This window comes from Trematomus bernacchii, unplaced genomic scaffold (genome assembly GCF_902827165.1).
Source record: "Trematomus bernacchii unplaced genomic scaffold, fTreBer1.1, whole genome shotgun sequence".
NCBI lineage: Eukaryota > Metazoa > Chordata > Actinopteri > Perciformes > Nototheniidae > Trematomus > Trematomus bernacchii.
Window position 1 is genome coordinate 971,603 of NW_022987564.1, and position 20,134 is coordinate 991,736.

The 20,134-nt window shown below is 42.5% G+C and overlaps 1 protein-coding gene across 3 annotated transcripts; it reads left to right on the forward strand.

The window, feature by feature from the left end:
• The first annotated feature begins 3,378 nt into the window (after positions 1-3,378).
• Positions 3,379-18,775, forward strand: LOC117477589 (alpha-2,8-sialyltransferase 8F-like). Of its 3 annotated transcripts, XM_034124290.1 has the most exons (7): positions 3,379-3,646; positions 4,646-4,720; positions 4,956-5,030; positions 15,751-15,895; positions 17,417-17,529; positions 17,661-17,753; positions 17,830-18,775. In XM_034124290.1, the coding sequence occupies exons 1-7, from the start codon at positions 3,546-3,548 to the stop codon at positions 18,305-18,307; spliced, it is 1,080 nt and encodes a 359-aa protein (XP_033980181.1). In that variant the 5' UTR covers positions 3,379-3,545; the 3' UTR covers positions 18,308-18,775. The 3 variants fall into 3 exon arrangements, with proteins under 3 accessions (XP_033980181.1, XP_033980183.1, XP_033980182.1); XM_034124292.1 differs by lacking the exon at positions 4,956-5,030; XM_034124291.1 differs by lacking the exon at positions 4,646-4,720.
• The last annotated feature ends 1,359 nt before the right edge of the window (positions 18,776-20,134 follow it).

The window sequence follows — 20,134 nt, forward strand, 5'->3', positions numbered from 1 at the left end:
TAGTTTCAAAAGTCTATCATAAATCTAATCCATAGATTTATGATAAAAAAATTATATAAGTAGGGTAGACATGTGGATGTTATCCGGCTAATCAAAACGTGCATTTATCTAACAGGTACGTTTCCCACAGATCTTATTTCGAGCTATTTTCTAAAATCCTATGGAGAAACCTCATTGCTTTTTTGTGCTTACTTCCTGGTTTTAGGACGTGCCCCTGCAGCTCTCTCGTCTCCTCTTCACACAGCACACTTTTCGCGGCAAACGTACTTACAGCCAATCAGCTCTGAATGATTTGAGATGACGTATGGCGGGGATGGTAGCTCCATGCCCCTCTGGTCATTATTTTTTTGCCACACACATTTCATTACAAAATACTCTGAGCATGCGCAGTGAAGTTTTTACAGTCACCGTTGACTTCACAGCGAGAGGAAGGGGCATAATCAGGTTTTGTCCCACATGGCTCTAAACAGCTCAATAGGCACACACTGTGACTGTAGACACACTAATTAGAAGAACACAGACTAAAACAGCAATGTACAGACGAATCAGATGATTAAACATGATCTTAAAATATATTTTATATATTTTTTTATTTATTTTTTTGCATTTTTGTAATCATTACTTGTAATACTTTCTGCTGACACTAGGTGGGGCTGTGCCCCACCTGCCCCTAATGACCAGTCGCCACTGGACCTGCAGTAGTAATACAGTATATATTTTAGTACACCAACTGTTCGTTTTCATCTTCAAGACGTCTCTGTTCTTGGTGCACCTTGACACCTTGAGGGGGGGGGGGGGGGTATAATACCTGCAGTGTATCCATGCATGAAATGGCTGAGTGTGCTGAGACAAGGGCGAAGTGTGTGTGCATGATAATGTGGACACGGCCGGATCAGTGTCTGAGTCACTTATGATATTCAGCGCTCATAATGTGTGAGTGGGGGAGGGGGGGGGGGGGGGCTGTTTGCTGACCTTTTCCTACATCTTTACATTTATTCAACAGAACAAAACTTTACGCATCCCAACACGAGGAACATCTAAAGGTTATCGATCGACCTGTGCAAAGAGAGAAACAAAATCCGTGTAGACACAGAATGAATTTATAAAATGTGGGTTTCTGTTCTTTAAAATGCTAGATTCGTGGTCTTTTATACAATGTAGGCTGTGTGAGTGGCAAGATCTAATATTTTAGAGTGCTCTAGTTTGTGTGTAATTGTAGGAAACTTGGAAACAGGATGCAAAAAGAAACGGTCTCTTGCACTTTTACCAAATGAGTTGACATGTACTGTAAAGCCTGATTATAACATGGTAATGAGTTTGCATATTTCTGATTACTGATACAGTGCTTATTACGTCTTTTGGTGGAGTAAAACGTTTTCAGAGTTGTTGTTTTTTTGAGGAAATTGAATGGGAGCGAATCAGAGAGGTGAGAAAATGTTAAGAATATTTAAAAGATATATGTTTACGTGCATGCATGGAAATACTCTCCTAACTCACTTGAAAGGGATGAATAAGTAAAAAAATAAAATCCATCGCACCGAAACATTCCTATTTTGGCCAATTCTTTTATGAACAAATGAAAATTGATTTTAAATGCATACACACTTTCCTAAGCCGATATCAACTTACACATTTTCTGGCTTCTCCTTGTACTTTAGGGTTTACTTAAAATATTGATATGATCTTTAGTAGCAGTGGAGGCCCATCTTTCCTCAGAAGGATGCACAAATCTATCTGTTTTATCTTGTAGCCCCTAAACATGTGAGTGAAATGTTACGAGGAGAAGCCCGGGGAGGTTTTTTCGACGGAAACTCGGAGCGGTGCTAATGGCCCATTAAGCTGAAAACTCTGCGTTTGATGTGAGTGAAAGAGGGAACAGAGAAACATGCAAGTGAACAGAGAACAGAGGCATGCAAGAGACGGAGAGAGAGAGAGAAGGTGAAAACAATAGCAATCATTTCCTCAACATCATCTACTTACGGATCGGGCTCTCAGTACAAAGAGAGGCTCGGATCACCGCAGACACTTTTAAACTCCTGTTATCTGCTCCACAGTTTTGAAGTGCTGATGAGCTTTGACTGAGCGCATCTTCAATCCTCGAGCTGCATTTAAAGCATTGTTTCAGATCAAACACAGCAAACAGCATGAGGTTATTATCACGGCTGTGTCTAATACCATCGTGTGGCAGCAGGACAGTTTGTGGTTCAGTGGGAAACAATACGGAACAAATTATCTTGGCACATGAGTCATATTTAATCATTTTAGTTATACAAATGTCCATACTGGTTATGTCTTCTCAAGTGTTCTCAAAATAGTTCATATTATTATAAAAGGTCTCCAAACTGTTCTGTAGTTTATCCATTTCTAAAGGAGGCCCTTTTCTGTTTTTTTGGGTTTCCCTTCACTGCAGTGTGTTCTATAGGATTTAGTGCATGTAAATGGTCTGCAAAGGCTGAAATCCCTTTGTTTGGAGTTTCTCTCTCACACACTCCCGCCCTCCCCCCCCTCCTGCCTAAAACGCCTCCATTGGACTCCTTTGTTTACTAGCGGGACATAGTGACATCACTATGTAACACTCGCGCTTCTATTGGCCAGTGCTCCAACACATTGTAAGTGATAGGCTAAGGGGTGGGACATCTCTAAGCGGTTGACCAATCACAACAGAGCCGGCCAGCTAACCAATCAGAGCAGACTCTGCCACAGTATAGAGGCAGCAAAAACAAATACAAATCTGAAAATGAGCAGTTTGTGTCCTCTTTAAACTATATAGTCAGTGCCTTAGTCTCAAACAGAAAATAAATGTATTGATATATAAATATGAATAACATCAACACATGTCCTCTGTTGCTCTCCTGCCATCCTTAAAGAGTTTTGAATCAGTGTTAATGAGCCGGACCTCTTCACCCATTGTGAGAAATCTTTTCCTGACCCTCCAATATCCTCCCACACGCTTTGAACTCAAAAGGCTTAACATGTAGGGAAAAGACATCTTCAATCATATAATCCAAGTATTAACCCTTGTGTGGTGTTCATATTTTTGTTATTCAGCCAGTGTTCGTGGGTCTGGTGGACCTACTGCCTTTTTGGGTTTCAATTCAACACAATCAAACTATTTTATGTTAAAATACTCAACAGATGTTTAGTTCATCTCAATTACAAGCTATGCAAACAACATGGTTCATATTTGCCCTTTTACATTTGATATCAATGTTATCAAGATCACATTAATGATTAACTTAACAAGCCTCTTTATTGCTACTGTCACCTTCATTGTATTGCATGTGTTAAAACAAATGATGGAGGGAGGGACATGTAAAAAATGGGTGGAACACAGAGACATGACAAAGACTAAAGTAGGAGTTCAATCAAACAAAGACATCAGTTCTTAGACCCATCTGACACCGACGCAAACAGAAGGGGAAAGACAAAGTGCAAAGAAGACAGAGGACTTGCCTGAGAAAAGAGGCAAGAGATAGGCTACAAACTGAGGGGAGAGCAGAGAGTCCAAAGTTTGACATCGAGTGTGTTTGCAGAAAGAGATCGGGATGAAGCGACACCATGAGAAGTTATCCATCCCTTTAATGATCACTGCCCTCTGTTTGGGGAGCCTGCTGATCATTGCCCTCTGGATCAATGTGGACAACGGGTAAGCGTGTCAATATGGTTCCAAAAACCTGTGGAAACTTGTGGAACAATTCATGTTATCACGAGGGGTCACACACCTGACTGTGTGTGTGTGTGTGTGTGTGTGTGTGTGTGTGTGTGTGTGTGTGTGTGTGTGTGTGTGTGTGTGTGTGTGTGTGTGTGTGTGTGTGTGTGTGTGTGTGTGTGTGTGTGTGTGTGTGTGTGTGTGTGTGTGTGTGTGTGCTCCTAAACGTTTTCTCCTCAACAGTTATATAGATATATATATATATCAGTTTAACAGTTTAAACATTTCACTTGTCAAACGCCCCTTGCATGAGACATATGTAAATAACCTGATTGAACTTGCTTTAAAAACTAGCTAACACGTGGCTAAACTTGCTAACCCATAGCCCTATCCAAAGACCTTATGTGAAACCAATATTACATATGCAACAATTTAAACTTTTCACTAGTCAAACAGAAACACCAAAGTTAGCCCTTTGCATGATACATTTAAAAAATGATCTGGTTAAGCAAGCCTTAAAAAAGTAGCTAACACGCGGCTAAACTTTGCTTACACATAGACAAGTACTAAGACAGGCGGTAAATTAGTTAACTATCTTGACACTAAACGTACACTGAAAAAAACTCATTCACCTTTAAAACAACACAATTTCAAATCCTTACCTTATTTAAGTGTTTCTGGATCGGACCTTCTCACGGACAGCGCGGTGTAGCGGGTAGTGGGTTAATGGCGGCCGCAGCAAATCTTGCAGTGACCTTGCTTTGTCCACATCATGTGGTCATGTGACATTCTTTGAAGTGAAAAAAACTATTTAGGTTAAATTATTGCTTTTAGGTTGATTCAGGGAGAATGTGTTTTGCACGAGTTTAGTTTAGTTTATGATTTTTTTGCAGTTTTAGGTAAACCACATCTGTCATCATAGAGCTCATTTGCCTTTTGGTGTGCACTATGTATAAATGAATGTGCTGTGCTGTTTCTCTCTTGATTGCTGCACAGCCATCTTGTATCACGTGGACCACCTTCACCCAAGAAAATCCCCCCTTGGCCCTCTGACCTTTGCAAAGGATGCAGGTGAGAGCACACACCGTCCATGCTTCTCCTTGAAGGGACCTTTCTGTTAATGCCTTCATCAGAACAATTCATGTTATCACGAGGGGTCACACACCTGACTGTGTGTGTGTGTGTGTGTGTGTGTGTGTGTGTGTGTGTGTGTGTGTGTGTGTGTGTGTGTGTGTGTGTGTGTGTGTGTGTGTGTGTGTGTGTGTGTGTGTGTGTGTGTGTGTGTGTGTGTGTGTGTGTGGGACAGGGAGCTCATTGAAAAAGTAAGAGAACACTACTCAAAAACTTGGAAGAAGCAAGAAGATAATTACAGAAACTTCAGGTAATTGTATTTCATTACATTTTGTTTAAAATGTTGACAAAAAAGGTTTTGGCCAGAATTGCAATTAATAGTCCATGTAGGCAAAGATTTGCTGTTTCTCAGGGGAAGAGTATAAACGCTAAACATTGTCACAGTTTGAGACTATTCAGTGAGTTGGTTTTAAAAGTATTTAAAATAAGCGATCCATGAAGCAACGCCCAAGAGGTGAGTGCCACATCATTCAACAATTTGCAACTGAATCCATTGGTTGGAGAGGTGCAATCGACAATTACAAAGTGTGAAACACTTTAACAAAGCTTGAGAGACATTTACATTTTATAAAACAAATTTACATTTTATAAAACAAAATTACATTACCAAAACACTTTTACCAAAGAAAAAACAAATTAACAAGATGCGTAACACTTTTACAAAGCTAGAGACAAATTTACAAGTGTCGAAACACTTTAACAAACTAGAGAATCAAACCGGAAAGGGAATGTCCATCATACCAGAAGTGACGTGCAAGAGATTGACACAAACTTAAGTTTGTTTTGGCGGATAGACCGCCGGTACCTATGGACCTTTATGCTCGTTAAACATGTTTTGTCCGTTCTGTGGAAACCACCTAGGCCAAGTGACATGGTTTTGCTCATCACGATATACTTTCTGTTGCGCAAGAGATACGTTCTCGTGCACACGAGAAAGTTACAGGTTCGCCAAGTAGAAAGTGGTATGAGAGGCCGTCTCGCTCACAACTCATACTTGGTCTGACAAACAATATCAGAATCTCACACATACACCATTAAACTCTTTTATACAAATAGCTAAACACTTTTACACGCACAATCATACTCTCTTTCACACACTTTTGTCTGGGCCATAAATCAAACTTACTTACATACCAAACTGTACTTTCTTAGAAACACTATTATTCCCACTTACAGACCACATCATACTACAATGTAATACTCTAGTAGTGTATGCAAGATAGAAAACTTTGTGTGTGAGAAAGAATGATAGTGTATGTGAGAGAGGAGTTGTAGTATGTATGAGTAGTGTGTATGTGAAAGACAATGCTTGTGTTTTTGAGAGCTTCTAACAGTTTATGTGAGAGGACATTGTACTGGTTGTGAAAGAGTATACTTTAAAAGGAAGTCAGGTTGATCCAACAGGAAGCCAGTTTAAATATGCATTCCTTGACTGGTTTACAGCCTTGAAAACAAAGCCTGAAGCTGCTCAGAGCACTGCTAGCTAAATTTGAGCTGCAATAAGAACTTTTGTTAACACTTTATATTAAGGTACACAAATTCACCATCAACTAGTTGTTAATTAACATGCATATTAGCAGTATATTGGCTCTTTATTAGTCATTATACAACACTTATTAATGCCTTATTCTACATGACCATATCCTACAAGTAATAAGCCATTAGCTGAGAGTTTTTCCTCAATAACCCTCTAATTGGTGCTTATTTATTGCAAGTAAGGAAGTTGTTAGGTCTTAATATGCTCAATATGGGCCTAATAAGGCAGTAGTACCACAAGAATAGTAATTCTCCCATAATAACACTTAACACATATGATATATACTTATGTAACAAGACATGAAACTATAAGTGTTAATTAAGTCTAAATAACTCAAAATTAGGTATTTATATCGAAGAATTACATTACATTACATGTTACTTGTTAGACGCTTTTATCCAAAGCGACTTACATACTCAATACTGTGGGCAATCCCCACAGGAGCAATTTGGGGTGAAGTGTCTTGCCCAGGGACACAACGACATGCTGACTGCAGTGGGGTTTGAACCTGTGACCCCCTGATCCGAACCTACACACAACCCATTGCGCCACACACCTCCACAGAAGAACATGTTCCCTATTTTAAAGTGAAGTCTTCTTCATAACCAATAAGATAGTAGTTTGACTCTAATTGACCTGAACAGGTTCCCTATTCTAAAGTTGCCTCCTCTTCACACTTTGTAAATACATTATAGCACACAACTACTGAAATTAACCTCAACAGCACATGAACAAAGTAGGCACATGTTGAAATATCTGTTTTATTAAACCACTAAAGAGAGGTTCAGACACATCCCAAAACATGTCAAGTTTCTCAAAGGCTGAGAACACATAGCCAGCCTGTATACTTCTTAATACAAACTGATTTTTAACAGAGTTTATCTATTTGTGATCATACTGTGTGACCTGCTTGTATGTACTTACACAATAGGTGTACTGTTCTCTCTATGTGTTGTACTGTCTCAGTGTGAACATAGATTAAACAGCCAGCCAAACTCTTTTGAGAGCCAGGGAATGAGCAGCCATGCTCTTTTATTGACTTATTTGCAGTCCACTGACATTCAAACGGAGTGAAACTATAATAAAAGAAGTTACAAGGCACTTAATGATCTCATACATGCAAGTGTAACATACACAGATTAACACTTAGGACCGCTAAGTGTAAACAAGGTCAATATAGCTAATGCTATCTGTAGCATATCCCTCCGAAATATGGTCGTAGACTTTACTGATGATTTAGAATTTATTGAAACTCCAGAGTCAACGTAAGAGCTATAAAGACACAAAAATAACAAATACATTTAGGCTCAATCCGTATTAGAATCACTTTAGCATACTACCAAAAGTTAACTGTAAACAGACAGCAAAGCTACACAGCTTATAAACGAATTGGAACACAACCTACAATTTTATATTATAGTAAATACCAACCTTGAGCCTCTTCGGGGGGTGCTAACATTTAAACATGCACTTTATTCTTTACTTTCTCCGTCTTTATAGAGAGGCGAAGTCCCTCCCCTTCCGGTGGACCTCCATGGGACCTTATTTCGGAAAAATTATGTATTGAAGTCAATGGAGAGAGAGCGATTATCTTTCGATCCCGTTTGAATTGTGCCACGAATTACACATAGCCTACTGTATGATGTTTGTCAATTTAAAAGATAATTTTGCAAGTAAAAAAAAATAAAATGTGTCGTAAAACTGTGAACATTTGTTTGTGTGAAACGCTCAATGAACTACATCTCTGGTCAACAACACACGTCACCAAGATGGCCGTCACTACTGTCTTGTCAACAAAACGATTGACTACCCTCACTATCACCACAATGAAACACGTCCTGAAGAATGTCATGCAAAGCTGCCTGCCGTCCTTTGATTCTCTCTGAACTGCCTGGTCGTTTTAATGTTTAATGTCAACCATTTGTGCAGATAGCATGAAGTAGAGAAGATCGCCGATGCTAGCGTTAGCGTTAGCATTTCTCCCCCGGGCTTAAATTGTGTATTATAGAATGATCACACCGGTGACAGTACTATTCAAAGGGTTCACGAAATAGGACTACGACTCTTACTGTTTAACATTTTGGGTTACTTAATGTTACTTCATGTTAAGGCTAATAAAAATTAGATTATTATTATAGTTGTTTGTGAAAGACGATAGTGGTGTGTGTACGAGAGTATGATGGTGCGTTTAAGAGATTTTGTTTTTGTGTGTGAGAGAGAATAGTTATTTATGTATGATAGTATGATAGTAAATGAAGGAAGGAATGACAGTACGTTAAAGACGGTATGATACTGTGTGTGAAAGAGTCTGGTGGTGTACATGTGAGATTCTGATATTATTTGTAAGACCAAGTATGAGTTGTGAGCTAGACGGCCTCTCATAAAGTGGAGCTGTGCCTTTTACACACAGCCTTCGCTGTGTTTACTTAGCTAACAGCTAAAGAGCGACTGCAGGCTGCTTCGTTATAGCCACACACACCTCTACACACACACACACCTCTACACACATCGAACTGCCCGATTATTACGCCCTATTGTTCTATTTATGAAGGAGATGTCCGGTCACCAGGGTGTGTGTGTGTGTGTGTATGACACTGGCTTTTGTTTTCAGAAGATATTAAGATACTGTCGTCCGTTCCGGTACTGCGGTCAACTCAGCCGTCTCTCGCGTTTGCTTGGTCAAATCACTGTCATCTCTCGCAAATTATGTTAGTTTAGTTTAGTGTTTTTGTCTTTGTCTAGTGATTTTCCCCTTTATCTTTTAATAGTAACCTTCCCTCTCGTTTTAGATACTCTGACCTCCTTTCCTTGTGTGTCTCCCACACCTGTGATTGTCGACCCCGCCCCTGATTGTTTCCACCTGTTCCCCATTACCTGGTGTATTTATTGTCCTCGTCTCCCTTTGTCCTGTGCCAGTTCGTTTCGTTTCTTGTGACTAACCACAAGTGTATCATGCCAGGTAAAATCTCAAGCAGAGCTTTGAGCCACGTCTTGTTTTCTGAGATTTGTTTTGTTAGTGTTTTTCCTCATTAAGAGTGACTTTGTTTTGAAACTGTTTTTCCTCGTTAAGAGTAATTTGTTTTTTGACCTCTGTAGAAGAGCTTTGGTTTGAAATAAACCTTTTTTTGTTAAAACCTGTGTGAGTCGTGCATTTGAGTTCAAACCCGTTTATTCAGTCGTAACAGTACGAACTGGCCAAAACATGAACTCAGCCGACTCTGAACAGCTGAAATCAGCGCTTCGCTCTCAGGCAGGCCGCCTCGCTCAACAGGAGGATCATTTAACGGCCTTCCAGCAGGGAATATCGCACGTCACAGACAGCCAGAGGGAGTTCGAGTCATCTGTAACAAACCAGATTAACCACCTGGCGGGGCAGGTTCACCACCTGCTCACTCACCTCAAGGCTGAGCCCTCACCCCCACCTCCGGCCGGACCCGAAGCGAATGCGGACCCGGTGCCCGCTTCCCACACCGTGTCAATCCGTCTGGCTCCGCCTGAGAAGTTTTCCGGGGAATCCCATGACTGCCGTCCCTTTCTGGTGAATTGCAGCCTACATTATAGTCAACTTCCGACAGCCTTTCCCACAGAGAGATCCAAGGTGGCTTTTATGATTTCCCATCTCACCGGACAAGCGGCGGCGTGGGCTACGGCTGAATGGTCACGTGACTCGCCGATATGCGAGTCTTTGGGACAGTTTACGGACTCCCTGACGAACATTTTTGACCACACATCGCCAGGCAGAGAAGCAGCTCGGGTCCTTTACAAGTTAAGTCAAGGAAAGTGTCAGACTACGCAGTGGAATTTCGCACCATTGCGGCCGATAGTGGCTGGAATTCTTCTGCTTTGTTCGATGCCTTCATTAATGGACTTTCTGACCCTATTAAGGATCAGCTGGCGCCCTTGGAGCTGCCTGTGGAACTAGACTCGGTCATTGCCATGTCCATTAGGATTGATAACAGACTTGCTGAGAGGAAACGGGAGAAGGACAGGGTTGCACTACCCTATTTCCACCCTAGAGGGCACCCCTACTCTTCTCACTCTCAGGAGACTGCCATGCCACGTTCCTCTTTCCTTCCATCCCAGAGGTCAGCGTCTCCCAACAAGGCCGAGGAGCCAATGCAGCTGGGACGTGCCAAGCTGTCTACGGAGGAGCGGCGGCGCCGCCTGCTGGAGGGAAGATGTTTTTACTGCGGCCAACAAGGTCATCTTTGCTCTGGATGCCCGGTAAAAGACGGGGCTCACCAGTGAAAGGGAGGGCACTGGTGAGCCGTCTTTCTACGGCAGATTCTCCTTCCCGCAAGTTGACCAACATAAAGGTAATCTGCCATGGAATAAGTAACTCTCAAAAAGTGTTAATTGACTCTGGGGCTGACGAAAGCCTGATGGATTGGGGATTAGCACATGAACTGAGACTTAAAACTGAACTTTTGTCGTCCCCTTTGAAAGCCAGTGCTCTGGATGGCAAACTTCTATTTCATGTCACACACAAGACCGAATCTGTCACTATCATGATTGATGATCATTGTGAACTCATGTCGTTTCACTTGTTTAATTCTGCTCAACATCCTCTCATCCTAGGTTTTCCCTGGCTAACCAAGCATAACCCCTATGTTGATTGGCGGTCAGGTAAAATTAAGGGGTGGGGGCAGGAGTGTTCACAGGATTGTTTTAAGTGTTTGGGAAACATGGCAGTTGGAGGGGTTTCTGGGGAACGTAGTACCGATCGGGTTACTAATACTCAAACCCCAGATTTAACTTCTGTTCCTCCCTGTTACAATGACCTGGCCAAGGTATTTTGTAAAGTGCGCGCCACCTCCCTTCCTCCTCATAGGCCGTATGATTGTGCCATCAATCTGTTACCTGGGGCTCCAATTCCGAAGGGTAGGTTATACTCCATCTCGGGTCCTGAGAAGGAGGCTATGAAGGAGTACATTGACACCTCTCTTCGTGCAGGTCTGATCCGCCCGTCTTCCTCCCCGGCTGGGGCGGGTTTTTTCTTTGTGGGAAAAAAGGACGGATCCCTTAGGCCATGCATTGATTATTCTCCTTTAAATGACATTACAGTAAAGAACAGGTATCCGCTCCCCCTCATGGCTACTGCTTTTGAACAACTTCAAGACTCTAACATTTTTACCAAGTTAGACTTCCGTAATGCCTACCATCTGGTGAGAATTCGTGAGGGGGATGAGTGGAAGACCGGTTTTAACACACCCACAGGGCACTATGAGTATCTCGTCATGCCATTTGGTCTCACCAATGCTCCAGGAGTTTTTCAAGCTCTCATCAACGATGTTTGAAGGGAGTTTTTAAACCGTTTTGTGTTTGTATATCTTGACGATATTTTAATATACTCACCTGACAAAGACTCTCATGTTCACCATGTACGTCAGGTCCTCCAAAAACTCCTGGAGAACAAACTGTATGTGAAGGCAGAGAAATGTGAGTTTCATGCTAAAACTGTATCCTTCCTAGGGTTTATCATAGCTCCTGGTCTGATCCAGATGGACCCGGCCAAACTCAGTGCGGTGGCTAAGTGGCCTACGCCAGACAACCGCAAGGGGGTGCAACGTTTTCTGGGCTTTGCGAACTTCTACAGGCGCTTCATCAGAAGTTTCAGTGCCATTGCTTCTCCCCTTCATGTTCTCACGTCCCCTCAGGTGCCTTTTGTGTGGTCTCCTCAGGCCGAGGAGGCTTTCCGCCGTCTCAAGGAGAGGTTCACCTCAGCCCCCATCCTCATCATCCCCGACCCAACTCGTCAGTTTGTGGTGGAGGTTGATGCCTCAAATGAAGGGGTGGGGGCTGTCCTGTCACAGCAGTCCAAGGAAGACAACAAACTTCATCCCTGCGCCTTTCTCTCCAAGAAACTCTCTTCTGCAGAGCGGAACTACGACGTGGGGAACCGTGAGTTGTTGGCGGTAAAGATTGCTCTGGAGGAATGGAGACATTGGTTGGAGGGGGCTCAGCTTCCTTTTATAGTATGGACCGACCACAAGAATCTTGAGTACATTAGGAAGGCTAAAAGACTAAATTCTCGCCAATCAAGATGGTCTCTGTTTTTTAACCGTTTTAACTTCACTCTGTCTTACAGGCCGGGGTCCCAGAACGCCAAGCCGGATGCCCTGTCCCGTTTGTTTGACCCCGAGCCGGTTGCCAAGAAGCCTGAATCCATCCTGCCACTGAACCGTGTGGTAGGGGCGGTCACTTGGCAAATAGAATCTGTGGTTAAGCAAGCTAACGGTGAGAGCCCGGCACCTAGTGGTTGTCCGCCAAACCGTCTGTTTGTGCCTGTTACTGTACGTCCACAGGTCGTCCATTGGGCTCACTCATCACTGCTCACCTGCCATCCTGGGATCAAGAGGACCATATTCTTTATCAAGCAACGTTTTTGGTGGAGATCCATGGAGCGTGAGGTCCGAGAGTATGTGGAGGCCTGTCCTGTCTGCGCCCGCAACAAGACATCCTCCAGGGCACAGATGGGGCTGCTCCGGCCGCTCCCGGTTCCCAGCCGGCCCTGGTCTGAGATTTCCGTGGATTTCGTCACGGGGCTCCCGGTGTCAGAAGGTAACTCCACCGTACTCACGGTGGTGGACCGTTTTTCTAAGATGGTTCATTATATTGCCTTACCCAAGCTGCCGTCTGCCAAAGAGACGGCAGAGATCATGATGACGCATGTGTTCCGTATCCATGGTTTTCCCCAAAGATATTGTCTCAGACCGGGGTCCGCAGTTCATCTCACGCTTCTGGAGGGAGTTCTGCAACCTCATCGGGGCGTCGGTGAGCCTGTCATCCGGGTACCATCCGGAGTCCAATGGCCAGACCGAACGCCTTAATCAGGAATTAGAAACTGGGCTCCGCTGCCTCATCTCCCAGAATCCTTCCTCCTGGAGCAGGCATCTCACATGGGTAGAGTACGCCCACAATACGCTCCCCACGGCCCCTACTGGGTTGACTCCCTTCCAGGCTGCCTATGGGTATCAACCTCCTACCTTCCCGGATCTCGAGAAGGAAGTCACAGTCCCGTCCGCCCACGCCCTGGTTCGGCGTTGTCACCGGATCTGGTCCGCCACCCGCAGGGCTCTTCTTAGGAGTGGGGAACGCATGAAGGTGGCGGCAGATCGGAAGCGTCGTCCTGCTCCGGAATACAGACCCGGCCAGAGGGTCTGGCTCTCTACCAGGGATCTTCCCCTTCATGTGGTGTCACGAAAATTGGCACCTAGGTTCGTAGGCCCATTCCCAGTGACCAAAGTCATTAACCCGGTCTCTGTCCGTCTTCGTCTACCCAGGTCTCTGAGGGTTCATCCCACTTTCCATGTGGGACGACTGAAGCCGGTAAAGGAAAGCCCCATGGTTCCCGCAGCCAAACCCCCTCCTCCCCCCCGAATGCTCGACGGCGGCCTGGTCTATATGGACCAGAAGAACGCTCCTGGATCCCATCAAGATTTGTCGAGGATCAGACTCTCATTAACCTGTTACGCACCTTCCGCCCAGTACCGGGCGGATAAACGCGTCATTTGCAGGAAACAACGTCTAAGGAATCTTAATATTGAATAAAACTATGAATGTGTTATATCCATGTAACGGGAAGAAACTCAGCTAACTGATCTTTTTAATTTTTTTTTTCAAATAAAACCCACAATGCTAGCACTCAGCCTCTGAATTAGCCTCGACGAAAAAACGTAACCTACAAAGGCACATAAACTCACTCAGAACTCCCTTATTACTTATCCTAGATGCACAACCAAACACTCTTTTTTGGTGTCCTGGAGACACTGAATCTAACGGTGCCCTCCTCAACACTCAGTGATAAACATTCGCGACGCTATAAACGAAAGCGTACATCATCACATGTGGAGCTAAGTAGCTAAACACGTAAATATACCAATTTTATTAACAACTTATGGCTAAAAATTATTTTATCCCTCATCAAATATAGCAGAAGTGGCTTGAATTTGTTCTCAGGAGGGGAGTTTGACAGAGAATAACTGAAAAAGTACACAGTAAAAGTAATTCATTTTATTGTTGGTAGCAGTCAAACTACTGAGTCCAACAGTGTCAGTTTTATTAAGAACTTATGGTAAAACATATTTTTATCGCAAATATAGCACAAAAACATGCATTATTTTACTCTTGTACTTGCGTCAGTCCCGCTTCTCGTCGATTATCGTAAAGGCGCGATTAATCGTGCACGCACAAATGAAGAGCTGCTGATTTGACCAAGCAAACGCGAGAGACGGCTGAGTTGACTGCAGTGTTCCACTGCACTCCGACAGCACTGAGGACTACATCGAGATTAAGATTAAACACATTTATTTCATTTGGGAACACACACATATACCTATGGAGTTGGCCAGATGTGTGTAAATTACTGTTCATGGTCATTTGAAAACAAATGCCGGTGTTGGACACACACAAAAACACCGAACACACACAGAGCGGAGCTGAGCACAGCACAAACACACACGTCATGCGCCTTGTGGACCGGACATCTCCTTCATAAAACGAGTAATAGGGGGAATAATCGGGCAGTTCGATGTGTGTCGAGGTGTATGTGTGTGTAGAAGTGTGTGTGTGTGTGTGTGTGTAGAGGTGTGTGTGTGTGTGTAGAGGTGTGTGTGGCTTTAACGAAGCAGCCTGCAGTCGCTCTTTAGCTGTCTAATGAAGGTAAACACAGCGAAGGCTGTGAGTAAAAGGCACAGCTCCACTTCCTACTTGGCGAACCTGTAACTTTCTTGTGAGCACAAGAACGTATCTCTTGCGCACAAGAAAGTATATCGTGATGAGCAAAACCATGTCACTTGGCCCAGGTGGTTTCCACAGAACGGACAAAACATGTTTAACGACCATAAACACACTTGTACCGTCCATAGGTACCAGCGGTCTATCCGCCAAAACAAACTTAAGTTTGTGTCAATCACTTGCACGTCACTTCTGGTATGATGGGCATTCCCTTTCCGGTTTGATTCTCTAGTTTATTAAAGTGTTTCGGCAAATGTAAATTTGTCTCTAGCTTTGTAAAAGTGTTACGCATCTTGTTAATTTGTTTTTGTTAATGTTAAATCGTTTTTTCTTTGGTAAAAGTGTTTTGTTAATGAAATTTGTTTTATAAAATGTAAATTTGTCTCAAGCTTTGTTAAAGTGTTTCGCACTCTGTAATTGTCGATTGCACCTCTCAGCCACCGTAGTTTTCTTATGTAATCAAAAATCTTAACAAATGTATAGCACAAGTCAGAGAGTAAAACAGAGGGACTTCACCTGAAGATAACTTTAACTCACCATGATGATTACGGAATAAAAATCCTTATAAGAAAGAAGATATGTTTTATATATAATCTGAACAAATTGCCACTTACTGTGTTTGGCAAATTATAAAGCTTTCAGTTCAACAAAACTCCTGACTTGGATGTGTTTTAACAAAGTCCTTGTGTTACCCCAGTTCTCAGCTGAGAAGTCAGTGCCAGGGATTTGACAGGGCCATCATTACCCAGGCCAACACTCCAGTGGGATCAAATATTGTGTACTCTGCGGAAGGCAAGAGGACCCTCGTGGTGACTCCAGGGATTTTCAGCACCTTCATAAAGGTATGTAGTTTTTCATTCATGGATAGTATCACATCATCTTCTGCTTGTTGTCTTTATTGTTCCTTAAAGGGCTCAGAGATTATAAATTATGTGTTTAGTTACATGGTGACTGGTTGATACAAACGACCACCTATGACCACCCTTTCACAAACACACACACACACATGCACACACACACTCACGCACACACACATAATTATGATTTTCTATACAAAAACTGAGATTTGAAGTGAGGACCTCTTAATCTGACGAATGCTCAAAAAAAAAACTACAATCTTATTTCAATACACAGTATGACCTGCTTTTAATGATATAATTGCTGATTTGTAAATGTGAAATAATTCTAGTTTTTAGAAAATTGGTACTGACTCGGTTTTTGATTTTCATTCATTCTCGAATTTGTAACCGGCTTCACACCAGAAAAAAGAGCATCCAGTACCCTTTCTATGACAACATCAGTCTACTAGTTTGCATTCATTTTGATATCAACTGTCTGATCCATGGAGACAACAACTTTGTCAGGACTAACTGGAATAGTTCCGAAAAAAACAGTCACAGATTCAGAGTAAATTTCAGGTTCCAGGATACAACCCACTGCTCCTGATACTGGGATGGTTTAAAGTGGACCTATCATGCTATATTTGAATAATATAGTGTAGGACCATACCTATATAAGGCATATTTATACTTTTTTTTTTTCAAAATACCAAACAGATCATGCATTTTAGCCATGCCTCATTTCGCTCAATTTGAAAAATGTTAGCTCTGTTTGCAAGGGTTGATTCTGTGAGCAACAGCACCATCTACAGGCCTGGCATATGTACTACAGCGTCTCCAGCGCTTTCGAACGGCAATGGCCGTGGCTGTCTCCTCCTGATTGGTGGAGTTGGCCCAATAGCCGTAGCGCCACTGTCCTGACGTCAGGAAAGTGTTCAAATCTGGATCAGTTTTTATCAGATCCGTTGCAGCCCCTTTTTTCGAGATTTGGGTATGGAGGAAAATAGAGAGGGTTGTGTTTTCTGACACTTGGTGAGTTCCCTGGAACACCAGGGACACATATTCATGTATAAAAGACGTACAAAAGTGCATTTTGCATGATAGGTCCCCTTTAAATACAGAGGCTACATTTCACTGTGTGAGATCAGCTGAGATGCCAAATCGGGCCAAGGGGCGTAAAGTTGGGCCCAATGGCCACGACCTGCGCCCTAGCTCAAACTGCAGCTTTAAACGCTCTTATTTTGATCTCAGATACACTATAGTCAGTCATTTTGGAGAATTGTGCGCTGTTTCAGTACGTTTAAAATCGTAAAAGAATGTAGGAAATCAATAACGCATCTCAAAGACCTCAAGTGTACATTAAATAAATACTCACACATGTTAACACATGTTAGAACTGTTGTAGGGGATTTGCAAACAAGATCCAGTCAAAGAGCCCCATGGCTCCTGCTCATTTACAAACATTATATAATCATATGCATGTTATTGTTCTGTAATACATTTCTTCATTGGTTTTATTTCCAGGAGAATCCATTTCCAAAGAAAAAATGGGACACGTGTGCTGTTGTTGGGAACTCAGGGATTCTGTCAAACAGCAGCTGTGGAGAGATGATCGATTCCGCTCAGTTTGTTATCAGGTGAGAAAGCTGTCAAGATTAGTGGACTGAAAGGCTGAAGGCGACATCCATCTAAAGAATTAAACTTAAAGAATTAAAAAGACCATGAAATTCCCAATAAAAATGTCTGATTCGTCCGTTATGCTTTTCAGGTGCAACCTACCTTCTTTGGGAAAAGGCTATGAGAAACATGTGGGCACCAAGACTGACATTGTGACAGCAAATCCGACCATCCTCGTTAGAAAGTGAGCAAGAAAATGAGTCTCACTGTACCATAACATTTATTTTAGTTTTGTTGCCAAACATGCTTTCTATTTTCAGGTATGGGTCCTTAGACGGGCCTAGACGTCCATTTGTGGAGAGTCTACATATCTACGGCAAGTCCCAGCTGCTTCTACCTGCCTTTGCCTTTGGCTTTTGTACTCCTTTGTGCCTGAAGGCTGCATACAGCATTAGGGACATTGAAAGTCCAATTCGGCCCACCTACTTCAACCCTGATTACTTCCGGAGACTGAGCAACTTCTGGCGCTCCAGAGGCCTACACAGAGGCCTACCCAGCACCGGCTTAGTGATGGTTAACATAGCGCTGGAAAACTGTGCCAACGTGCATCTGTACGGTTTCTGGCCCTTCAGTATTCATCCATTTGAACTCAATGCCGTGAAAAACCACTATTTCGATGATATAACAGGTAAATGGGGAATGCATTCCATGTCTACTGAGTTTAACCTGTTGTTGCAGCTTCACAGTCAAGGGGTGCTCAGGCTTCACCTGGGGAACTGTCGACCGGGTACAAATTAGTTCCCAGGTCCAGAGACAGATGAGACTGGGCATCTAAAGAATTGGGACATTTCCTGGTGGACTGAGGGTTAATCTCAGAATTTGTCTCTAAACTATGCCTTTTCAATCCAATCCACTCACTCTCCCCCCGTAAGGAAATGGTAATTGAAAATATAACTTTCAGTCATGGAAAGGTTTTGATATTTGAAAATATGTGTGTTTACTGACTTATTGTGAGATGTAAAGGAATTCCAGTTGGATACAAATACACAGTGGTGGCTTTGGGACTGGGCATAATTAACATCTAATAATGATATGGGTGTATAGTTTCTGATACTTTGCTTGATGCTTGGATACAAGACCATCACTTGGGCCTTTGAACTGTGTGTCCCGCCTTATTTGTATATACCAGGGATGCAAACTTGTCACCTTTCGGCGAAATTCGCCGTTTTGAATCCAAAATAGGTCGTTTGTGTGATTCATGTAGATCTGCAATAAAAATATTTTTGGGGTATGGGGGGGGGGTCTTGGACCCGGAGTAATCTGCGGCCGCGAGCTGTTATGTGCCATCATGACACGCATGGTGTTCTTTTTTTATATATTATAATGAAGCGCGAGCTGTGTGCTTGAGTCTTCCTGCCTGTCGGCTCTGCTCATGGATGTATAATAAGGCTCTGTTGCTCCGGGATGAGGGTCTAGCTTCAGCAGCTACATTACCTAGGCTACGGTGCATTCGTTAATATTAACTGTGCGGTCCGGAGTCACTGTGGCACAGACTGGACCGCTGGTGAACAGCTGTTAGAACGGGCCTGTCGGAGCGGCAGAGCGTGATGTGCACTGAAAAGTTTTTCTGTCGCAATATTATTTAAGGAATCGTTGAGCTAGCTAACTAGCATACATTGTCACTATCTGCTAACGTTAGCTTTAGCCTTCGTTTTCAAATAGCTTTTTTCATAGGCTATAAACGGAGGTGGTATAAGTATATATCTTGTACTTGAGTAAAAGTAGAAGTACTCAGATCTTGTACTTGAGTAAAAGTAGAAGCACTCAGATCTTGTACTTTAGTAAAAGTAGAAGTACTCAGGTCTTGTACTTCAGTAAAAGTAGAAGTACCAGAGTGTAGGAATACTCTGTTACAGTAAAAGTCCTGCATTCAAAATGTTCCTCAAAAGTAGTGATTGTGCTGATTGGTCCATTTCAGAATAATATATATTTTTTTTATTTAGCCTTTATTTATACAGGTGTAAAATCTCATTGAGACACAAGGTCTCATTTCCAAGAGAGACCTGTCAGTGGTAACACTACCACACAAAGTTACAGACAGACAGGACACTAAACACAGAGGCAACACTAAAATACAACATCGTAAAAAAAGTAGTCATGTTTTATAATGATTGATCATGAAAGTGTTCTCAAAGCTGGTAAAGGTGCAGCTAGTTTGAATGACTTTGAATACTGCAGGGTAGCTTGTGAATTTACTCCAGGTGGAACTAAAGTCTGATTTAACAAAAAAGTACACCATTTACCTCTGAACTGTAGAGGAGAAGAAGAACAAAGTAGCAAAACATTGAAATACTTAAATAAAGTACAAGTATCTCAAAATTGTACCCAAGTATAGTACTTGTTGAGTTTATGAACTTAGTTACTTTACACCAGTGGCTATAAAGATAGAAAGACTAAGCCTTGCACAGAGGCATGAAAATACATTTTCAAAATGCTCAACAGTCCTGCCAAAATTATAAACTGACTGCTACACAATTAAAAATAAATGCTTTTATACATTTCTATTAGATGTGACTCTTTGGCGTTTCTGTTATTATTAACTGCTTTAGTTGTTCTGACTGATAA